Source organism: Haliotis rufescens, unplaced genomic scaffold, assembly GCF_023055435.1.
Source record: "Haliotis rufescens isolate VD_foot unplaced genomic scaffold, xgHalRufe1.0.p SCAF_12, whole genome shotgun sequence".
In the NCBI taxonomy this organism is placed as follows: domain Eukaryota; kingdom Metazoa; phylum Mollusca; class Gastropoda; order Lepetellida; family Haliotidae; genus Haliotis; species Haliotis rufescens.
Genome location: NW_025963802.1, coordinates 17203053 through 17220496, shown reverse-complemented (window position 1 = coordinate 17220496; position 17444 = coordinate 17203053). Strand labels below are relative to the sequence as shown.

Here is a 17444-nt window from a genome sequence, read left to right as displayed (position 1 = left end):
TCATTGTTGCATGCATTCTTGATACATGTTAATTGAGTACAACAACAATTAGACGAAACGTTATTAAATATTTATTGGATTGTTTATGCCCATTTGAAAATATGGAAAATATATCAAATAAATTAATATAAAGATCTAAGGAGACCAGGTGAGCAAGCCATTTATGGACTGTATTCTGTCAGGTATGGCTAAAGTGTCCCTCGGTGCCACTGACTACGTCGTCATCTGTGGACTCCTGTCCGTGTCTGTGGGGATAGGGCTGTATTACGCCATCAGGGGGAGGAAAAGGGGTACCAGGGAGGACTACCTGTTGGGGGGAAGGCGTCTACACGTCCTTCCGGTCACGATGTCTCTGTTTGTGTCGTACACATCGTCGGCTTCAATGATTGGGCTGCCTGCCGAAACCTTCACGTACGGATTTGTGTACGCCATGTTTGCTGCAGGTTTAGCCGCTAGTATGACCATATTCATGTTAACATTGGTACCGATGATGCATAACCTGAAGATAACCAGCATGTATGAGGTAACAACAACTTTATTATTTTCCTTTTCAAGCTCTTTAAATAAGGGGACACGGATGGCCCAGTCGTCTGAGGCGCCGCGATTCGCTGTGCAGAGCTGCCTCCCTTGGGCACGCCAGAAACCTATGATTGTGGGTTCGAATCCCTGTTTATGTTTCTAGGTTTGTCAGCACCATACCCGTGCTTGTGGGTTTCACCGAAGTGGCAAACGTCCGACACCTGCATCACTTCGGGTTTTTCTCCCACATTAAGCTGACACGCCGTTATATAACTGGAATTATGTTAAAAGCGACATTAAACCCAACCCAAATCACTCACTCCTTTAAACAAACCATCGTGGGGAATCCAGTCTCTGTGGCTCAAATGTTTGTTAGTTTGTTGTTTAACGACGCACCCAGTAGTATTCCTGCCATACGACGACGGTCTGTAAATAATCTAGTCTGAACCAGATAGTCCAGTGATTCACATCATGAGCATCGATCTTCGCAGCTGGTATACCATGACATTAACAAACCAAGTCATCGAGCCTGACCACCGAATTCCGTTAGTCAGCTCTTACGACAAACTTGTGTTACTGAAGACCAATTCTAAACCGGAACTTGCATTTCACTGACATAAATCATTGCTCGTGCATTTATAGTCACTGCAGTTCTAAACTGGAACTCGCATTTTATTGACATAAATCATTGCTCATGCATTTATAGTCACTGGACTAGTCCAAATTCAATAATTTACACATTGATGTAAAATATTGCTGATTGCTGCGTTAAATAACACTCGCTACCGAGTTATTAAACCTTCATATGTATATTCCTATTTCATTTGTTAATTTGAAGAATAAATTCAGGAATCGGTGTTAGATATATTTAAATTTAGTTGGAAACTGTAAAAGAGATTTTGACATATGTCCTAAATTTGTTGAGACCATAAACAAGGGTAACATATAATGCCCAAATACTCTTATTTTAAAACTTCAAAAATAAGTGTGATTATTTCAGTACTTCTATCGTCGATTTGGGTCCTGGAGTTTGCGACTACTCATAACAGTACTTGGGATGCTGCAAAACGTAAGCGTCCCACTCTTGCATTTAGATAACAGATACAGGGCACAGCAAAAAAAGTGTAGGTTTCCGGAATCCGGAAACCTTCCGGAAACCTTCCGGAAACCTTCCAGATGCCTTCAGCAACCTTCAAATCTCTTGGTATTTTCAAGATAACTTTTTTATATGTTTCACACTTAAGTGAACAAAATGCACCCCCCAAATTTTGACGTTTTTTTTGGAAGGTTTCCGGAAGGTTTCCGGAAGGTATCCGGGCCGGATCCAAAATGGGAAGGTATCCGGAAGGTTTCCGGAAGGTTTCCGGAATCCGGAAACCTACACTTTTTTTGCTGTGGGGCCAGCTTTACAAGGTCAACCTATGGAATGTTATACGAGAGTAAATAAATAACGATAACGTCTAAGTGATATTCCTGTATATGCACACCTCTGTCACATTAACTAACACAAATATACCAGCAGAGTCCATAATGAAAGGACAATAGTAAATTGCGTGCTCTGCTTTGAAACAAATGTATTTTCAATTTACTCCTTTCGTTGCAGATTCTTCTAAGTGCCGTGATTGTACTCGCACCTGCACTGTCAATAGAAGCAGGTATCTTGTAGCATGTTATGAACCTCAATTGAATCAGTCTCATACCAAAAAACCCAACCCTAATTCGTTTTGGTGTTTTTTGTTTGTTTGTTGTTTAACGCCGCACTCGGGAATATTCAAGCTATATGACGGCGGCCTGTAAATAGTCGAGTCTGGGCCAGACTATCCAGTGATGTTGTAACCACGCCGTCGGGGTACGACGTCTCGCAAACTGGAGTGATTACTTCAAAGACACCAAGACATTTGTCTACACCGCGGTGTTTTGTTGAGGAACAAAATGCTTTGTCAGCGATCCGTTTCGCGTCGGGGTACGACGACTCGCAAACTACCAAGACATCGCACCTTACCACCCCATTCATTTGGTCGCATCTTACGACGGGAGTGATTACTTCAAATACACCAACACATTTGTCTACACCGCGGTGTTTTGTTGAGGAACAAAATGCTTTGTCAGCGATCCGTTTCGCGTCGGGGTACGACTACTCGCAAACTACCAAGACATCGCACCTTACCACCCCATTCATTTGGTCGCATCTTACGACCAGCTTAGGTTGCCTGGGACCATTCCTAACCCGGAATTTCCATGGGGCTTTTTCTAAGTGGAGCAGATAGTATATGATACAGAATTGTCAAATCAAGGTTGTACGAATCCACTGTGAAGTTAAAATGTCTTAAACATATAAGTCTATTGCATGGGCAGAGCACGCCCACTGGAGACTTGGTGTCATCACTACTAGATAGTTATTCATAATCACATGCTTATGGCATACATTTTGTTGAAATCGAACAATTGACTGCTTTGTTATCATTATTACATTAATGACATATTGACACCCATATGAAGCTATGAATCATAATAGTAACAAAACTACATGTCATATAATGTCTTGAACATTATAAGTTTTAATCCAACCCTTTTTTAACGAAAGCCGCTGGTCTTCCGTTGATATCCTCTATCCTACTGGTGGGAACGGTTGGAACAGTCTTCACTGCCATTGTGAGTTCAGCATGCTTTTGCGTATTTGAATACATTTTATCTACTCTAAATACCTTGTATATTCCTAATACAAAAAAATATTTACGGAAACGTGATAACGTCTTTATCATCCAATGCCATTCTTAAAATCTATCATCGATAAAAGTATTCTCATATTCCTACTAATTATTACCGTACTTGAACATTGCAATGTTTGCTGGAATGAACGCATTAATACATTTCGTCACAAGATCAGTGATTAAACTGGAATGATTACTTCAAAGACACCTAGACATTTGTCTACACCGCGGTGTTTTGTTGAGGAACAAAATGCTTTGTCAGCGATCCGTTTCGCGGCAATCAATCTGTCATGGGGACGCGACTCTAGTCAAAGACACGCCACGAATGTGAGCCTGGTCTTATTACAAGGCCATAACGTGAGGAAACACCGTCAGATCCCCCCCCCCCCCCCCTAACACACACACACACACACACACACACACACACACACACACACACACACACACACACACACACACACACACACACATCAACATGATGAAACGAAGTAACATTTCGGATATATTTCGGACAAATATAACTCACTGTTACTGTTAAAAATTCGGGAAAGCCGCAAGCTGATGATATCCTAGATTCCCTGCTAACTTGTTCCAGTGTTGCCAACACTTATGGAAAGCACCAGGGACGCCCCTGTTTGACACTGATTTTTTGGCATCTTAAGACTATAATTTCGGAAATGATAAAATTATACCAGTAATTTGTCCAGATCACCATTTTTCAATTCCGATATCCGATAGACAAGGGCGACGCCATGTTTGTTTGTAAACACTGAAAGTAGTACCTACTTTAACTTAATATTTTCATATTTAGTCGTAAATGACCCAATCGGATACAGTTTTTATCCGCTGGCTTTACCCGTCTGACAAACGTACACATTATATGATAATAGAGTTTCTTTGCATTAAGGTGTCTGTCAGATGGTTTCAGTATAGGTACTCAATAATAGAGTTGAATAATATGTGATAAGTGTCGTGAACGTGGACCAGTAGTCAGAATTGTTATCTAAATCTACTTTGTGTTTGTCATCTACCTACTTTCGTTCTAGGGTGGACTACGGGGAGTGGTTGCTGCCGATGGTTTACAAGGTGTCGTAATGGTTGTTGGAATATTGTCATCACTGTTCAAGGTTATTATCATTGTCGCTGGTTTGGAATACATTGAATATAACGTGGAAGCATGTTGTGACCCTAGTCGTGTAATTAATGCACATCGCAAGACGTACATCTAGTCAGGTTTAATGTTAAAACGATTAAACGTTTGACACTATCATAGTTACACTGTCTTTGCTGTTGATATATGCTTAGTATGCAGCGACTTGGCAAAAGAGCATTGAGTCAATGCGCTGCCTTTTTAACGAAGTAATACTAAATATTGAATATTACGGAGTTCACAAACTCAAAAGTCAAATCGCACTCTTGACACACTTTAATCATCGTTACGATCGAACGCAGCAACCTCTTGATATCTAGAGCTTCTTGTATAATGCTATTATAATATCGGTTGTCATCACGTTAAGGGTGTGTATGCTGTCGGGGGGTTTGGGCCAACATGGGAGATCGCTGTACAAGGAGGCCGTGTTCCGTCTATAGAGTAAGTACATATAGTATTGCCTGAAACAGAAGACAGCTATGTATTTGCATCAGTCATATAGCATGATCATTTTGCAATAGTTATTACGTTTAAAAATACATGATATGATGCAAAAGTTTCATTTATGAAATTTAATCAAAATCTAAAAAAAAATGTGTTTGCTAAAAACAGAAATAAACTGGTTTGATGAGATGGAAACATACAGTCGAACCTCGTGTCGAACTCGTGGGAACCTGGAACAGTTTCGAATTATACTGGGTTCGAGACAACCAATAAAGTGAATTTCCGAAATAAACCAACATCAAATTATGAGAGATTATAACATGTAATCCAGTCTTGGTTTCATCTTTCGCTAGGTACATGATAATAATAGATTATAATGATATATAATAATGATTATAGATTCACTCGCATAATGTTAACCAAAACCGTGTTCGAGTAATCAGGGGAATTTTATTCTAAATTTGGATGCACGAAAGTCCCAAATGAGTTTGAGACAACACGGAATTTGACACATCCAGTTCGACAGATCAGAGTGAGAATGATGATGCATATAGAAGGAACTCGCAGGGAATGGAAGGTGAGTTCGAGACAACCGAGGATTCGAGTTCGACACAGCTAGGTTTGACTGTATACGTAATTATAAATATTAAAAAAACATGTCATTCTAGTAGGTGGTGAGGAAATAAGAAACACAACTTTATGGATAACAATTTCTGGTTTATTGCATTTAGCGATGTCTTGATGTAGATTCTAACACAGCTTGAGTAACGGTTTAAGAATCTACATCGAAACGTTGTTAAATGCAATAAACCAGAAGCTGATATCCACAACGGCGTGTGTTCTCTTATGAATAAACATGGTTGTAGACCCTGTTCATAGCACTAAGTCATGTTATTTTTCAATATTTTAGCTTTAGCCTCGATCCTCGAGTCCGACACTCCTTCTGGGGCCTCCTTGTGGGAGGAACATTTACCTATATGGCCTTCACGTTCGACCAATCAGCAATGCAGAGAGTCTTTTCTTTGCCAACTGCCAGACAGGCACAAATGTAATTCTTTTTATTTCGTGGGAACAATATTTGAACTGGCTTGGAACAGTTCAGTGAATATTAACTTCACAGTAGACCATATTTGCTTTATGACTATAGATGCTGGGTTTGGACAAGTCGTACTTGGAAGACTGTGTCAGAAGGCTAGGCTGTAACAGTTCGTTGAATGCTTTAAAGTGTGTAACTCGTGTTGGGAATCAGTTGAAAATACATTCACAGCCGTAAATGTGCTAAGGAACTGTTAGAACCACACATGCACACAATTGTGGATATGTTTGTATCAGATTCATTCTTTTCTCCGATGAATCAAGGTTCTGGTTTTCCTCCTCGATTGTTCAGGACGTGATCTGGAACCAATGATTAGTATTGGGACTTTAACATGTATATCAGAGAGACTCACATAAACTAGTTTCATGTCCCTTCTAAGTAACTCTTATGTGATAGTGGTCCATTTTGCAGTATTCTAGTGACTCCTCAATATTGATAACATCGATTGATTCTACATTGAAGCAATTCTAACACTACTTGGTTGATTTCACGATGATACCTCGAGTCATTTGACAGATTGTAAATGGATTGCAATCAATCCAAACCTACGTTGTTGGTCTGTGTGCTAACTCTGTATTATGTATGTCCATTTAGCAGCGACAAAGTAGACACAATTTATGGATAACAACTTCATAAATACTGTAAAGGCGACGTTTTGGTATAGATCCTTATACCCTTGTCAAGCAAGACTGATGAGGAATATTGTACAGAATATTTATAATGGATGATTAACAGTAGTGGATTAACAGTAACAACAATTACATACATGAGTGGGATAACGTGAGTAAGTAATGACATCAGAAGGATAATACTGTCACAACATGATGGACAGAGAACACAAAGATGGAAGCCAATGGGACATGAAGCCATATAGGTGCAGTGATTATTGCTTAGTGAGTTCATAGTAGGCGAATGGGATGAAATAGCGGCGGCGAATGTGGACGGCTTCTGTTATTTTTCTTTTAGTGAACTCATGGAAGTCGTTGGAGAGGTTTTGGACGTTGTCCCAGTTGTTGTTGTGATTAGGGCAGTTGCTGATATCGTCCAAGATGGCTGATTTGCTGTCTGGTTTGATGGTTGAGGTTTTGTGATCTTTGATTCTGGAGTTGATGGGGCGGGAATACATATTTCTCATAACATGAAAGACCCTTTTTACATTAAGCTTAGATATATCCACTGTTCGTCATTCGCCACTGTGCTCTCTGTTCCACATAGTAATCGTTGCGCCTGTGTGATCTTTACCATATACTATTGAACGCGATGTTAAACACCATTGCACCTCACCTGTACCATAGACTCGTTTGCTCTAGGTGTGAGGCCCTGATAAAACCAGTAATTCACCGTGAACACTATTGTTCTAGCTCATGTATTGCGTTCTCCTAAATATTTTGTTGAAGGGCATACGCGATCAACATCTTTAGCCATTCCACCTACACACTGACAATGTGCTTCATGGGACTTGTGGCCTACGCTTTCTACACAGTGAATATGTGCGACCCACTCAAAGGTGGCTACATCAAGAACAAAAACCAGGTAAATCATTTTGCGATACGGATGAGCGTCCATGCCACATCTTACACGCCATTATGGATGCTCTTTGTGATTAGGCAGATTACTTTAGTTTCTATTCATAACCCAAAAGAATACAATTATTTTGTGCATATCGTTAAAGCAGTTTTCAATAGTCTGATTTCAAACTGCAATTTTTTACTGCTTGAATGCAACATTTGAATGTCATCAATGGCCTTGTACTGTTTGACGTATATCTTATATGTTTACGAGGGTCAGATGATTATTTCATAAATGAAAAAATGTGCATATTTTTCCTTTTGCCACATCAGCAGTTTACAGTCGCTCGCCACAAGGTATCTCTTTGAACGTGCACTATAAAGAGAACAAAACTATGATTCGGATATCACTTACAGCTCCAACTAAATTCCATTATCTTATACAAGACAAGCTAGACAAAGATGCACTTGCGCATGAAGAATGGGGTCCCAACCATTCAGTGTTTAACGAGTATGTCTCATGCATATATAACATGCTTCAGCTGCTGCCCTACTTCATCATGGAAATCTTCCAGGACATCCCTGGTATGCCAGGCCTCTTCCTTGCCACCTTACTCAGTGCTTCGCTCAGGTAATGCATGTGTCTGTTACCAGTGAACAGTTGGTTGGTTGTTGGTTGGTTGGTTTGTTGTTTAACGCCGCACTCAGCAATATTCCAGCTATATGACGGCGGTCTGTAAATAATCGAGTCTGGACCAGACAATCCTGTGATTAATATCATGAGCATCGATCCACGCAATTGGGATCGATGACATGTATCAACCAAGTCAGCGAGCCTGACCACCCGATCCCGTTAGTCGCCTTTTACGACAAGCATAGTCGCCTTATACGGCAAGCATTGGGTTGCTGAAGACCTATTCTACCCCGGATCTTCACGGGTCCAGTGAACAGGAAGTGAATGTTGTTTCACATCGCAGTCTATATACAGCTATATCACGGCGGCATAACAGATATTCGCGTCTATGCAAGACAAACTAGTGGTTAATAATAGGAGTGTACAGACAATCAACCAAGTCTGTGCATATTTAACATCTATTTATTTTGCGATGAAAGGTATATAAATGTTCAAAAATGATTTCCCTAAATACTTATGTGTGAGCGTTTTATGCGTCATTATTACACACACACACCCCCACAGACACCGTCTATTTTGAATGCATTTTGATACTGTATTATCATTATCATTGACAGTACATTCTCTTCAATCCTCAACGGCCTTGCCACTAACACTGTAGAGGATCTCCTGCAGCCGCTGTTTGACAAATACTCAACAACAGAGGAGGTTAAACTCCTTGTTGCCAAAACATCAGGTAGTAAAGAACTATTTTACTATGAATTACACAATTCTAATGCATCAGTTAGAGGTATCAAATCGCAATAACCACCTCAGATTAAAATACCCGCTGTTTGACGGCCGCATCTCCGCCGAAGCTGATATTTATAGACAAATAATATTTTCGTGTTTTTCGAGAAGTTTGTAGTTACAAAATGCTTGGCAATACACTTATGGCAGAAAACACAATACAAATAGACCAATCAGACGTTTTTTTGACATTGTTGTGTTGCCCCCGCGGGGTTCCAGCTTAGATAAGGTTCCCAGAAACATATGCTTATAGAAAAAGGCGACCAAATGAATTGGTGCTGGGTGAATTGGTTGTTGGCGTGACCTCATTCCCCGGATTAGTGTTTAGAATATCAATCACTGGATTGTCTTGTCCAGGGAGCCGTCATATAGCTGGAATATTGCTGAGTGCGGCGTTAAACAGCAAACAAACCAAAAAGGAAATATTATTGTATCTCTTATAATATGTCGCATAATAGCCGTTACAACATGATAAATCACCACGAGGCTACACACAGAGGACAATAGACCCATCCGTGGTCTGGTCGATAAAACCGACGTTAATCCGGACCAGTACAGATAGATACACACACACACACACACACACACACACACACACACACACACACACACACACACACACACACACACACACACACACACACACACGCACACACACGCACGCACATGCACACACACACACACACACACACGCACACGCACACGCACACACACACACACACACACATGCACACGCACGCACGCACGCACGCACGCACGCACGCACGCACGTACCCATTTCCCCTCACCGAAATTGCACATGACCGAGTTTACTTATTTTTGTTACAGTGTTCTTCTTCGGATGTATTTCCGTTGGGTTAAGCTTCCTTGCGCATTCTTTTCCTGGTACCGTCATTCAGGTACTGTCATTGAAGTATATTCCAGCACAAATAACGTACATATGTTTTTAGAAATTTCATAGCATTGACACAGTATGTTTGCCATTAGAAATGAAATGAAATGAAATAAACTTATAATGCTTTTATGAATTCGAGGAATATTTGTTGCTATTTGTATTGCCATATGTCATTATAAAAGTATTTACATGATACTAACTATATATATATATATATATATATATATATATATATATATATATATATATATATATATATATAAACGTCATGATGAAAATATTACGAATTTTACGATAGAATGCCTAACCTAGAATGTTGCCGTTCTTTAGGCCGCCGTTGCATTGGTTGGGGCCTGTGCTGGGCCACTAGTGGGTATTTTCTTTCTATCTGCAATGGTTCCCTGGGCCAACAAACTGGTAAGTACTGGATTTATCAAACTAAACACATAATACACATGAACAAATGGAAAAGGCAATAGCAACAGTCCGTGATAATGGCTGTCAAGGCCCGTGTAGATCCGGGGTAGAATAGGTCTTCGGCAACACATGCTTGCCGTAAAAGGCGACTATGCTTGTCGTAAGAGGCGACTAACGGGATCGGGTGGTCAGGTTCGCTGACTTGGTTGATGCATGTCATCAGTCCCAATTGCGTGGATCGATGCTCATGTTGTCAATAACTGGATGGTCTGGCCCAGATTCGATTATTTACAGACTGACGTTATATAGCTGGAATATTGCTGATTGCGGCGTTAAACAACAAACAAACAAACAAACAAACAAATCGTTATCAAGCACCCTTTAACGGGGGATTGTGCAACGGACAGTCCTAGCAAATTGTATTCGTTATGAAAAACCCAGATTTTAGGACGCAGATGAGGCTCGCGGGTAATTAGCTACTCTAATTACACAGAGCCAGTGACTCAGTGTTACACATGGCTCTTGTTACAATGTCTTGAACTTGGCTCGAAATGAGCTACAGATCACGGAGCACATCCCTCTTTAAGTACATTTGTTCCAGATGTATATTCCGAAAATTATTTTTGTTCAAATAAATCGGATAATTAAAAGGTTAATTTGTAAACACAATTCAAATGGCTCACCTACAAAATTAGATTGATCTTGAAAATATTAAGTCGTTTTGCGTCGGGTGTCTGTCTATTTGTCTCAGACATCAGCACATTTTAGGAATTAAGAAAACGCGAAATGTGAAATTTAAGGGATGTTATTTTAATTTTGATTGTCACGAATAACTATAGTCATACGGAACAAAGTAACTTCTATTATGCCATAAAAAAACGACAAATACTTGCAGTGGGTAAGGATATCCACATGCATCTTTATTAAGTACATTTCAATGGCATGGTCGCAATGGAATCTAGCGATATACTTGGACAACTCGAACAAATACACGAGAATATGAGTGGCATTCGCTCTGAGCAACACTAGCAATGCAGCAGAATCACTGGTTTAGAAGAAGACTGGTTGACACAACTCCAGGGAGGTTCAAGTAATCATTCGTCGTGGAAGAGAGCCCTATTTTCGAGTCTCAGACGTCTACACATTCTGGTCATTAAGAAACCACATCTGTGAATTTTGATATTTATGCAATGTTATTTTAGTTTTTATACTCTTAAACAACCAAATAGAACCAAGAACTTCAAAAACATATTTAATAATGTGATAGTTGATTTGTGCCTGTTTTCAAACATATTTCGACACAAAAACGACACAGAATTTGTAATCTATCCAGTTTCAACTAAATACAAATTAAAAACAATCAGTAGAAGTTATGTACGGTTAACCACCTGAGATGGGTATGACTTGTACACAGCGTCCTAAAATGGTATATATAATCCTGTTGTGCGAAGTATATAAATAAATCAACGTTTGTCAGAAAGATGTCAATACTGATGCTGTGGGATATACGTCATGTACTGTCTTTCTCACAGGGGGCTGCATCTGGGGTGTTGCTGTCTCTAGTGTTGAACGCGTGGATCACTATCGGCGGCGTCCTGTACGGACGAAGACCTGTACCACTACCACCAGTCCCTGGTAACTCATGTATGGTTTTGGACGTCAACAGGACTGGGACAAACATGCAGGTCTTTAAGATGGAGGACATATCGAGTACCGCAGATTATTCATCAACCATTGCCTGGACCACCATTGAAAGGTCCCGTCAAACAAAATCAGTTCAAATAACCGCATTACCACATTCTATTATGGAATAATACAATTGAAGATCCTCTGGTCTAGGCTGAAAAGACAGTTTAGCAGTAAAACACTTTTGTGATAAAAATCTGTATTAAAATCAAAATATAAAAGCGACAAAACCCTTTCCATATTCATAAGAAATCTCTGCTAAAACCAGAGCCGATTGTACGATTCCGACTTTTTCATGACCATGTGTTTATGAACCACTATCAAATAGTGGTGATACCAGGTGTTCACGAAAAGATGAGCATATCCTGCTCCATCGGTGGCATCCATCACAAACACATGCAAAGGCAAGTCAAGTATTCACATGAAAAAACAACAACACAGGAACATATGTTGCATGTCAAAATAGGACTTGCATCGGACATCATTTTTGTCACTGATGCGTCAAATTTGGAAATGTCCTCCAGATGTCTGCCTTAAAACTTTTTGAAAGCTTAACTGAGGCCTTGAATGCTGAAACCTTGATCAAATAACTTCTGAACAAGAGTCGTTGGTACGTTCTTTGAAATCATGGTAAATGGAGCTTGCATCCATTTGATGGTTATTGAACGATATCATCGATTAACCTGAAGATTAAGTTTAACTTCTTGGCCAAATTACTTTGTTTTGACTTTGACAATCCGAGCAGAAATTCCGATTCATATACATAAAGAAACAGATCCGAAAGAAGGGGAGCACAGTTGGTGCCCATGGGGGATGCCTACTTCTTGCCTAAATGTCTTATCCCCAAATGTAATATAGATGTTATCAAAGAAGAAGTCCAGCATTCCACATTGTTTTCTTAAACTTCGGATGGCATTTGCTTTCATTTTTGACAAATTATCAGGAACCTCTGAAGATAGATACGCAACTGTATCTGTGTTTACCACGTTTTCCCTTTCGTTTGTGATGTGGGACAGTGTTGTACAAAGTTGAAAAATCAAATGTTTTGACAGAATTGAACTTGGTTCTTTACCAAGATTGCAGTCCATGGACTTTTTGACAATCAACATGGTATTAATTCCACTATTCTCAAATACATTTGAAAGAAAGTACGAAAGCCTAATTATGCCACTTTGGTACCATAATTTTATTTTATTTTCTCGTTATTTCAATATTTTTCTCGAAATTTCGATCTTTTTCTCGTTGCTTCGATTATTTTCCCGTAATTTCAATTATTTTCTCGAAATTTCGATTCTTTTCTCGCTGCTTCGATTAATTTCTCATTATTTCAAGTTTATTTAAAAAGTTCGAAATTTTGATTATATTCTCGTTACCTCGATTATTTCGATTATTTTTTCGTTATTTCAAAAACTTTTAATTTCGATTATTTTCACGTTTATTTTAGCAACTCGAAATTACTCATTAATTTCTTCGTTATTTTACTTCGTTATTTTCTCATTGTTTCATTCATTTTCTGGTTTCTTCGATTATTTTCTCATTTTTAAAAAAGTTTACTTCAAAACCTCGCCATTTCGATTTTTTTTGTCTCTTTAATTCGATTATTTTCTCGTTATTTCAATTATTTCCTCGAAATTTCGTTTTATTCTCGTTATTTCAATCATTTCCCCAAAAATTCTTTATTTTCTCTCGTTATTTCGATAATTCTCGTTATTTCATTTATTTCCTCGAAATTACGTTTTCTCTCTCGTTATTTTGATTATTTTTTCGAAATTTCAATTTTCTCATTATTTCAAGTTTATTTAAAACAACCTCATTTTTCTCATTTCATTTTTTTCTCATTACTTCGATTATTTTCTCCTTATTTCAAGTTTATTTCATAAACTCGAAATTTCGATTATTTCCTCGTTTTTTAAGGTTTACTTAAAAAACTCGTCATTTTGAGTTTTTTTTGTCTCTTTAATTCGATTATTTTCTCGTAATTTCAATTATTTCCTCAAAATTTCGGGTTTTCCCCTCGTTATTTCGATTATTTTCTTGAAATTTCAATTATTTTCTCTTTATTTCGATTTTTTTATCTGAGACTTCATTTCGATTATTTTCTCGTCATTTCAAATTTGTTTAAAAAACCCTCGAAAATTCATTTTTTTCTCGTTAGCTCGATTATTTTCTCGTTATCAATTATTTATTCGAAATTTCGAGTTTTTCTTGTTACTTCGAACTTCGATTATTTTCATGTTATTTCAAGTTTGTTTCAAATATTCGAAATTTCGATTATTTTCTCGTTAGTTGAAATGCAGAGGGCATCATGGACAATTACAAATACCATTTTTTTGGTAATAAGCCTAGACCTATCCAGGCCAACAATCCTGATCTTGTCCTTTTTGATAAATGCAGTGAAATCTATAATATCATTAAATTTTCTGTCCCTTTTGACACCAATGTGATTGACAAGAATCAGGAAAAACATGGAAAATATGCGGACCTCGCTTTCGAAATGTCACACTTGCATCCCAACTACCAAGTTGTCCGACTCCTCATTGTTCTCGGTACCCTTAGGTTTGGTACCTCCCAATCTGTTGTCTAACATTGGGAGAGTACCAGGGTTTGCTGCCATGAATAAAGCTCTTCTGACAATCTGGGTAAAAGCAGGTAGGTGCAGTGCTTCCTGGGAGAAGTCCTATTCGTTGTCTGGACTGCGTGTAGAGGGGGAAAGGAGCACCCAAACCCTCTTTGCTGCATTTATTTATTTCAATCTGTAAATAATATTAATACTAATAAAAAATATATCAGTTTAGGATTTGTCATAAGGAGTGCATGAAGGGTAAGTAGATGGAAAATAGACTATAGACGGAAAATAAGCAATATGTCGTAAGCTTTGACTACCGCCCAGACAAGAGCATGATCGAGGACGGACTTAGTGGCACAGTGTCATTATTGCTCATGGGTTAAGATGGATGCTTTGTTTGCGGTACATATAGTCGCCGAACTCTCAACAGAGTTGTGTGATGATTATGGAAAAGATTGTGTCAATTTTATTTACCCAGCTCCACCACGACTTCTGGTGACAACCCGCTCTACAACATCTCCTACCTCTACTACGGCTTGATGGGATGGTTTGTGGCATTCGTCGTAGGACTGGTCGTCAGTTTGGCTACAAGTAGGTCGACTTTTATTATCATTAAGAAGCCAGTATGAAGGCTCAGACATTTAGCACGTCAACGGAATGAGATGGGGTGATATAGTGGGAATCGTACAATGGACTTTTAGAAATAAAAATGTTGCTTTCATTTAACGTAGCGTTCAAGATTGCAAAGTAATGATGTGAGATGACATCTACATGTACAGATAATACCTAAATGCAAACACCCCTCATATTATGAACTGTACGATGTACGGTCGTTTGCGACGTTGTGAGTATTGTGCAGGAGGTTGAGCTGTAACAGCGCCAGGGAATAATCAGTGAAATTTCAGTGATGACACCAGGTGATCGCGAAAAGAAAAGCATGCACCACCGGCAGCACCACTCATTCACACGACCCGTCAAGATCGGGGTAGAATAGGTCTTCAGGAACCCATGCTTGCCGTTAAAGGCGACTTTGCTTGTCGTAAGAGGCGACTAACGCGATCGGGTGGTCAGGCATGGTTGATGCATGTCATCGATCCCAAGTGCATGGATCGATGCTCATGATATTGATCACTGGATTGTCTTGTCAAGACTGGATTATATACAGACCGCCGTTATATAACTGGAATATTGCTGAGTGCGGCGTTTAACAACCAACCAACCAACCAACCAACTTAACACAGACTTCTGATCGAATTGTGAGACAATGGCCTGGAAAACGTTTATTCGCAAACAACTTCTCTAATGGGTTTATTTCGAACACCTGTTATAATCACTATTTGCGAGTGAGCCATAAAGATATGCTCATCAAATAGTCGGACTATTACAATGGGACAATGGACTCCGCAGAGATTTCTTATGACTCAAATGAGCGTACTGTTCCATTGAGCAATAAAAATAAATTATGTGAATAAAACTCGACAGAGCGACCAAATACAGTTATGTATAGTTGAATTCGGTGATTCTGTGGCAAGATTGAGAAAATGATCATGATCACCATAAACATCTGTTTTGAGAAGCGGATGCTACCGGAAGGGCAGGGGAACCTGATGTCATCACTGATTTTTCAGTGATCCATTCATATAATTTTTACCGCTATTTGGTCTTTGGACTATGTTTCGGTGTATAATAGAGACTGGTTAATCTCTGGTGTTGACTTCCATATTTACACAATGTCTCACTTTATTTGTTTTGTACTTCAGGGCACAGATACCCTCCACTGGCTGATGATAGAGTGTTGTTTCCTTTCATAAGGAAACGCGCTAACGTAAGCGAAGCGGATAATCCAGACAAAGTAAGCCTTCACTTCATAACGTTCATCATAACTTGACCTGGTTGTTGCAGAAATTTCATACATCATACTTCTGAACATAGTGTGTAAATGTCTAGGGAGTACCTCTGCAGAGTGGCTTCACAACGTTCGCGTGGACACATTCACTAATGGTCAATGATTTGAAAAGAAACAAAATCATACGTCAATTAGAGGATGCTGTAAACGTGTTTGATTCTAATACGTCTGATTGTGACAAATGTATCAATCAAAGTGACTCGCTTGTATTGATTTTCGAACATGACTTCTGAAGCAGTGTTCTCTTTACTTCAGCGTGGAGAGAAGCTATTTCAGATGAAGCTGATGCATGATGGGGAACGCCAATATGCGCCTGTGCCAAGTCAATACTGAAGTTCTTCCAAAGCCACAAGTTAAAGTTATATCTTTGTAAAGCATACTAACGTGTACACGTACATGTTATTGACATTTCACGGAAAGGCACATTGCTTACGACAAAGCCTTTCAGTGAAGATTTCGCCATCAGATGCCCGGTAAGGGCCATTCCAGAACATTAATTGTAGACATTCCGAAAAATTTTCTGAAATGGACAATCATGTGGCTTGTCAACAAAACCATCACCCCCTTTCAACATCCTCACTTACTCGTACCTATTGTTTAATGCAAATTGTGTGAGTGGCGGGTGCAGAAGTAGAACAAGACATGCTTACGATCATCGCAAACACCTGGTCACATCACTGATTTTCAGTGATCCGTTCATATAATTACCACCACTATTCGGGGGCACGGGTGGCCCAGTCGTCTAAGGCGCCGCGATTCGCTGTGCAGAGTTGCGTCCCTTGGGCACGCCAGAAACCTATGATTGTGGGTTCAAATCCCGGTTCGCCCCGATTATGTTTCTAGGTTTGTCAGCACCTTACCCGTGCTCGTGGGTTTCACCGAAGTGGTAAACGTCTGAGACCTGCATCACTTCGGGCTTTCCTCCCACATTAAGCTGACACGCCGCGATATAACTGGAATACTGTTAAAAGCGGCGTTAAACCAAACTCACTCACTCACTCACCACCACTATTTTGCCCTTACGCCCTTTGGAATCCTTTTTTTCAAGATATTCAGAACTGGCTATTCTGGGGCGTTGACGTTTTCAATACGTAGTACTCTATTAGATATCAATGTACACAAC

The 17444-nt window shown here is 39.3% G+C and overlaps 1 protein-coding gene across 1 annotated transcript; it reads left to right on the top strand.

Moving 5' to 3' along the window:
• Positions 1–160: 160 nt before the first annotated feature.
• Positions 161–17044, top strand: LOC124145688 (sodium-coupled monocarboxylate transporter 1-like). Its single transcript, XM_046515570.2, has 16 exons — positions 161–523; positions 1520–1588; positions 2123–2174; positions 3104–3171; positions 4277–4357; positions 4748–4821; positions 5735–5872; positions 7318–7453; positions 7971–8059; positions 8680–8798; positions 9680–9750; positions 10077–10163; positions 11696–11919; positions 14894–15006; positions 16176–16267; positions 16577–17044. The coding sequence occupies exons 1-16, from the start codon at positions 164–166 to the stop codon at positions 16652–16654; spliced, it is 1851 nt and encodes a 616-aa protein (XP_046371526.2). The 5' UTR covers positions 161–163; the 3' UTR covers positions 16655–17044.
• Positions 17045–17444: the final 400 nt, after the last annotated feature.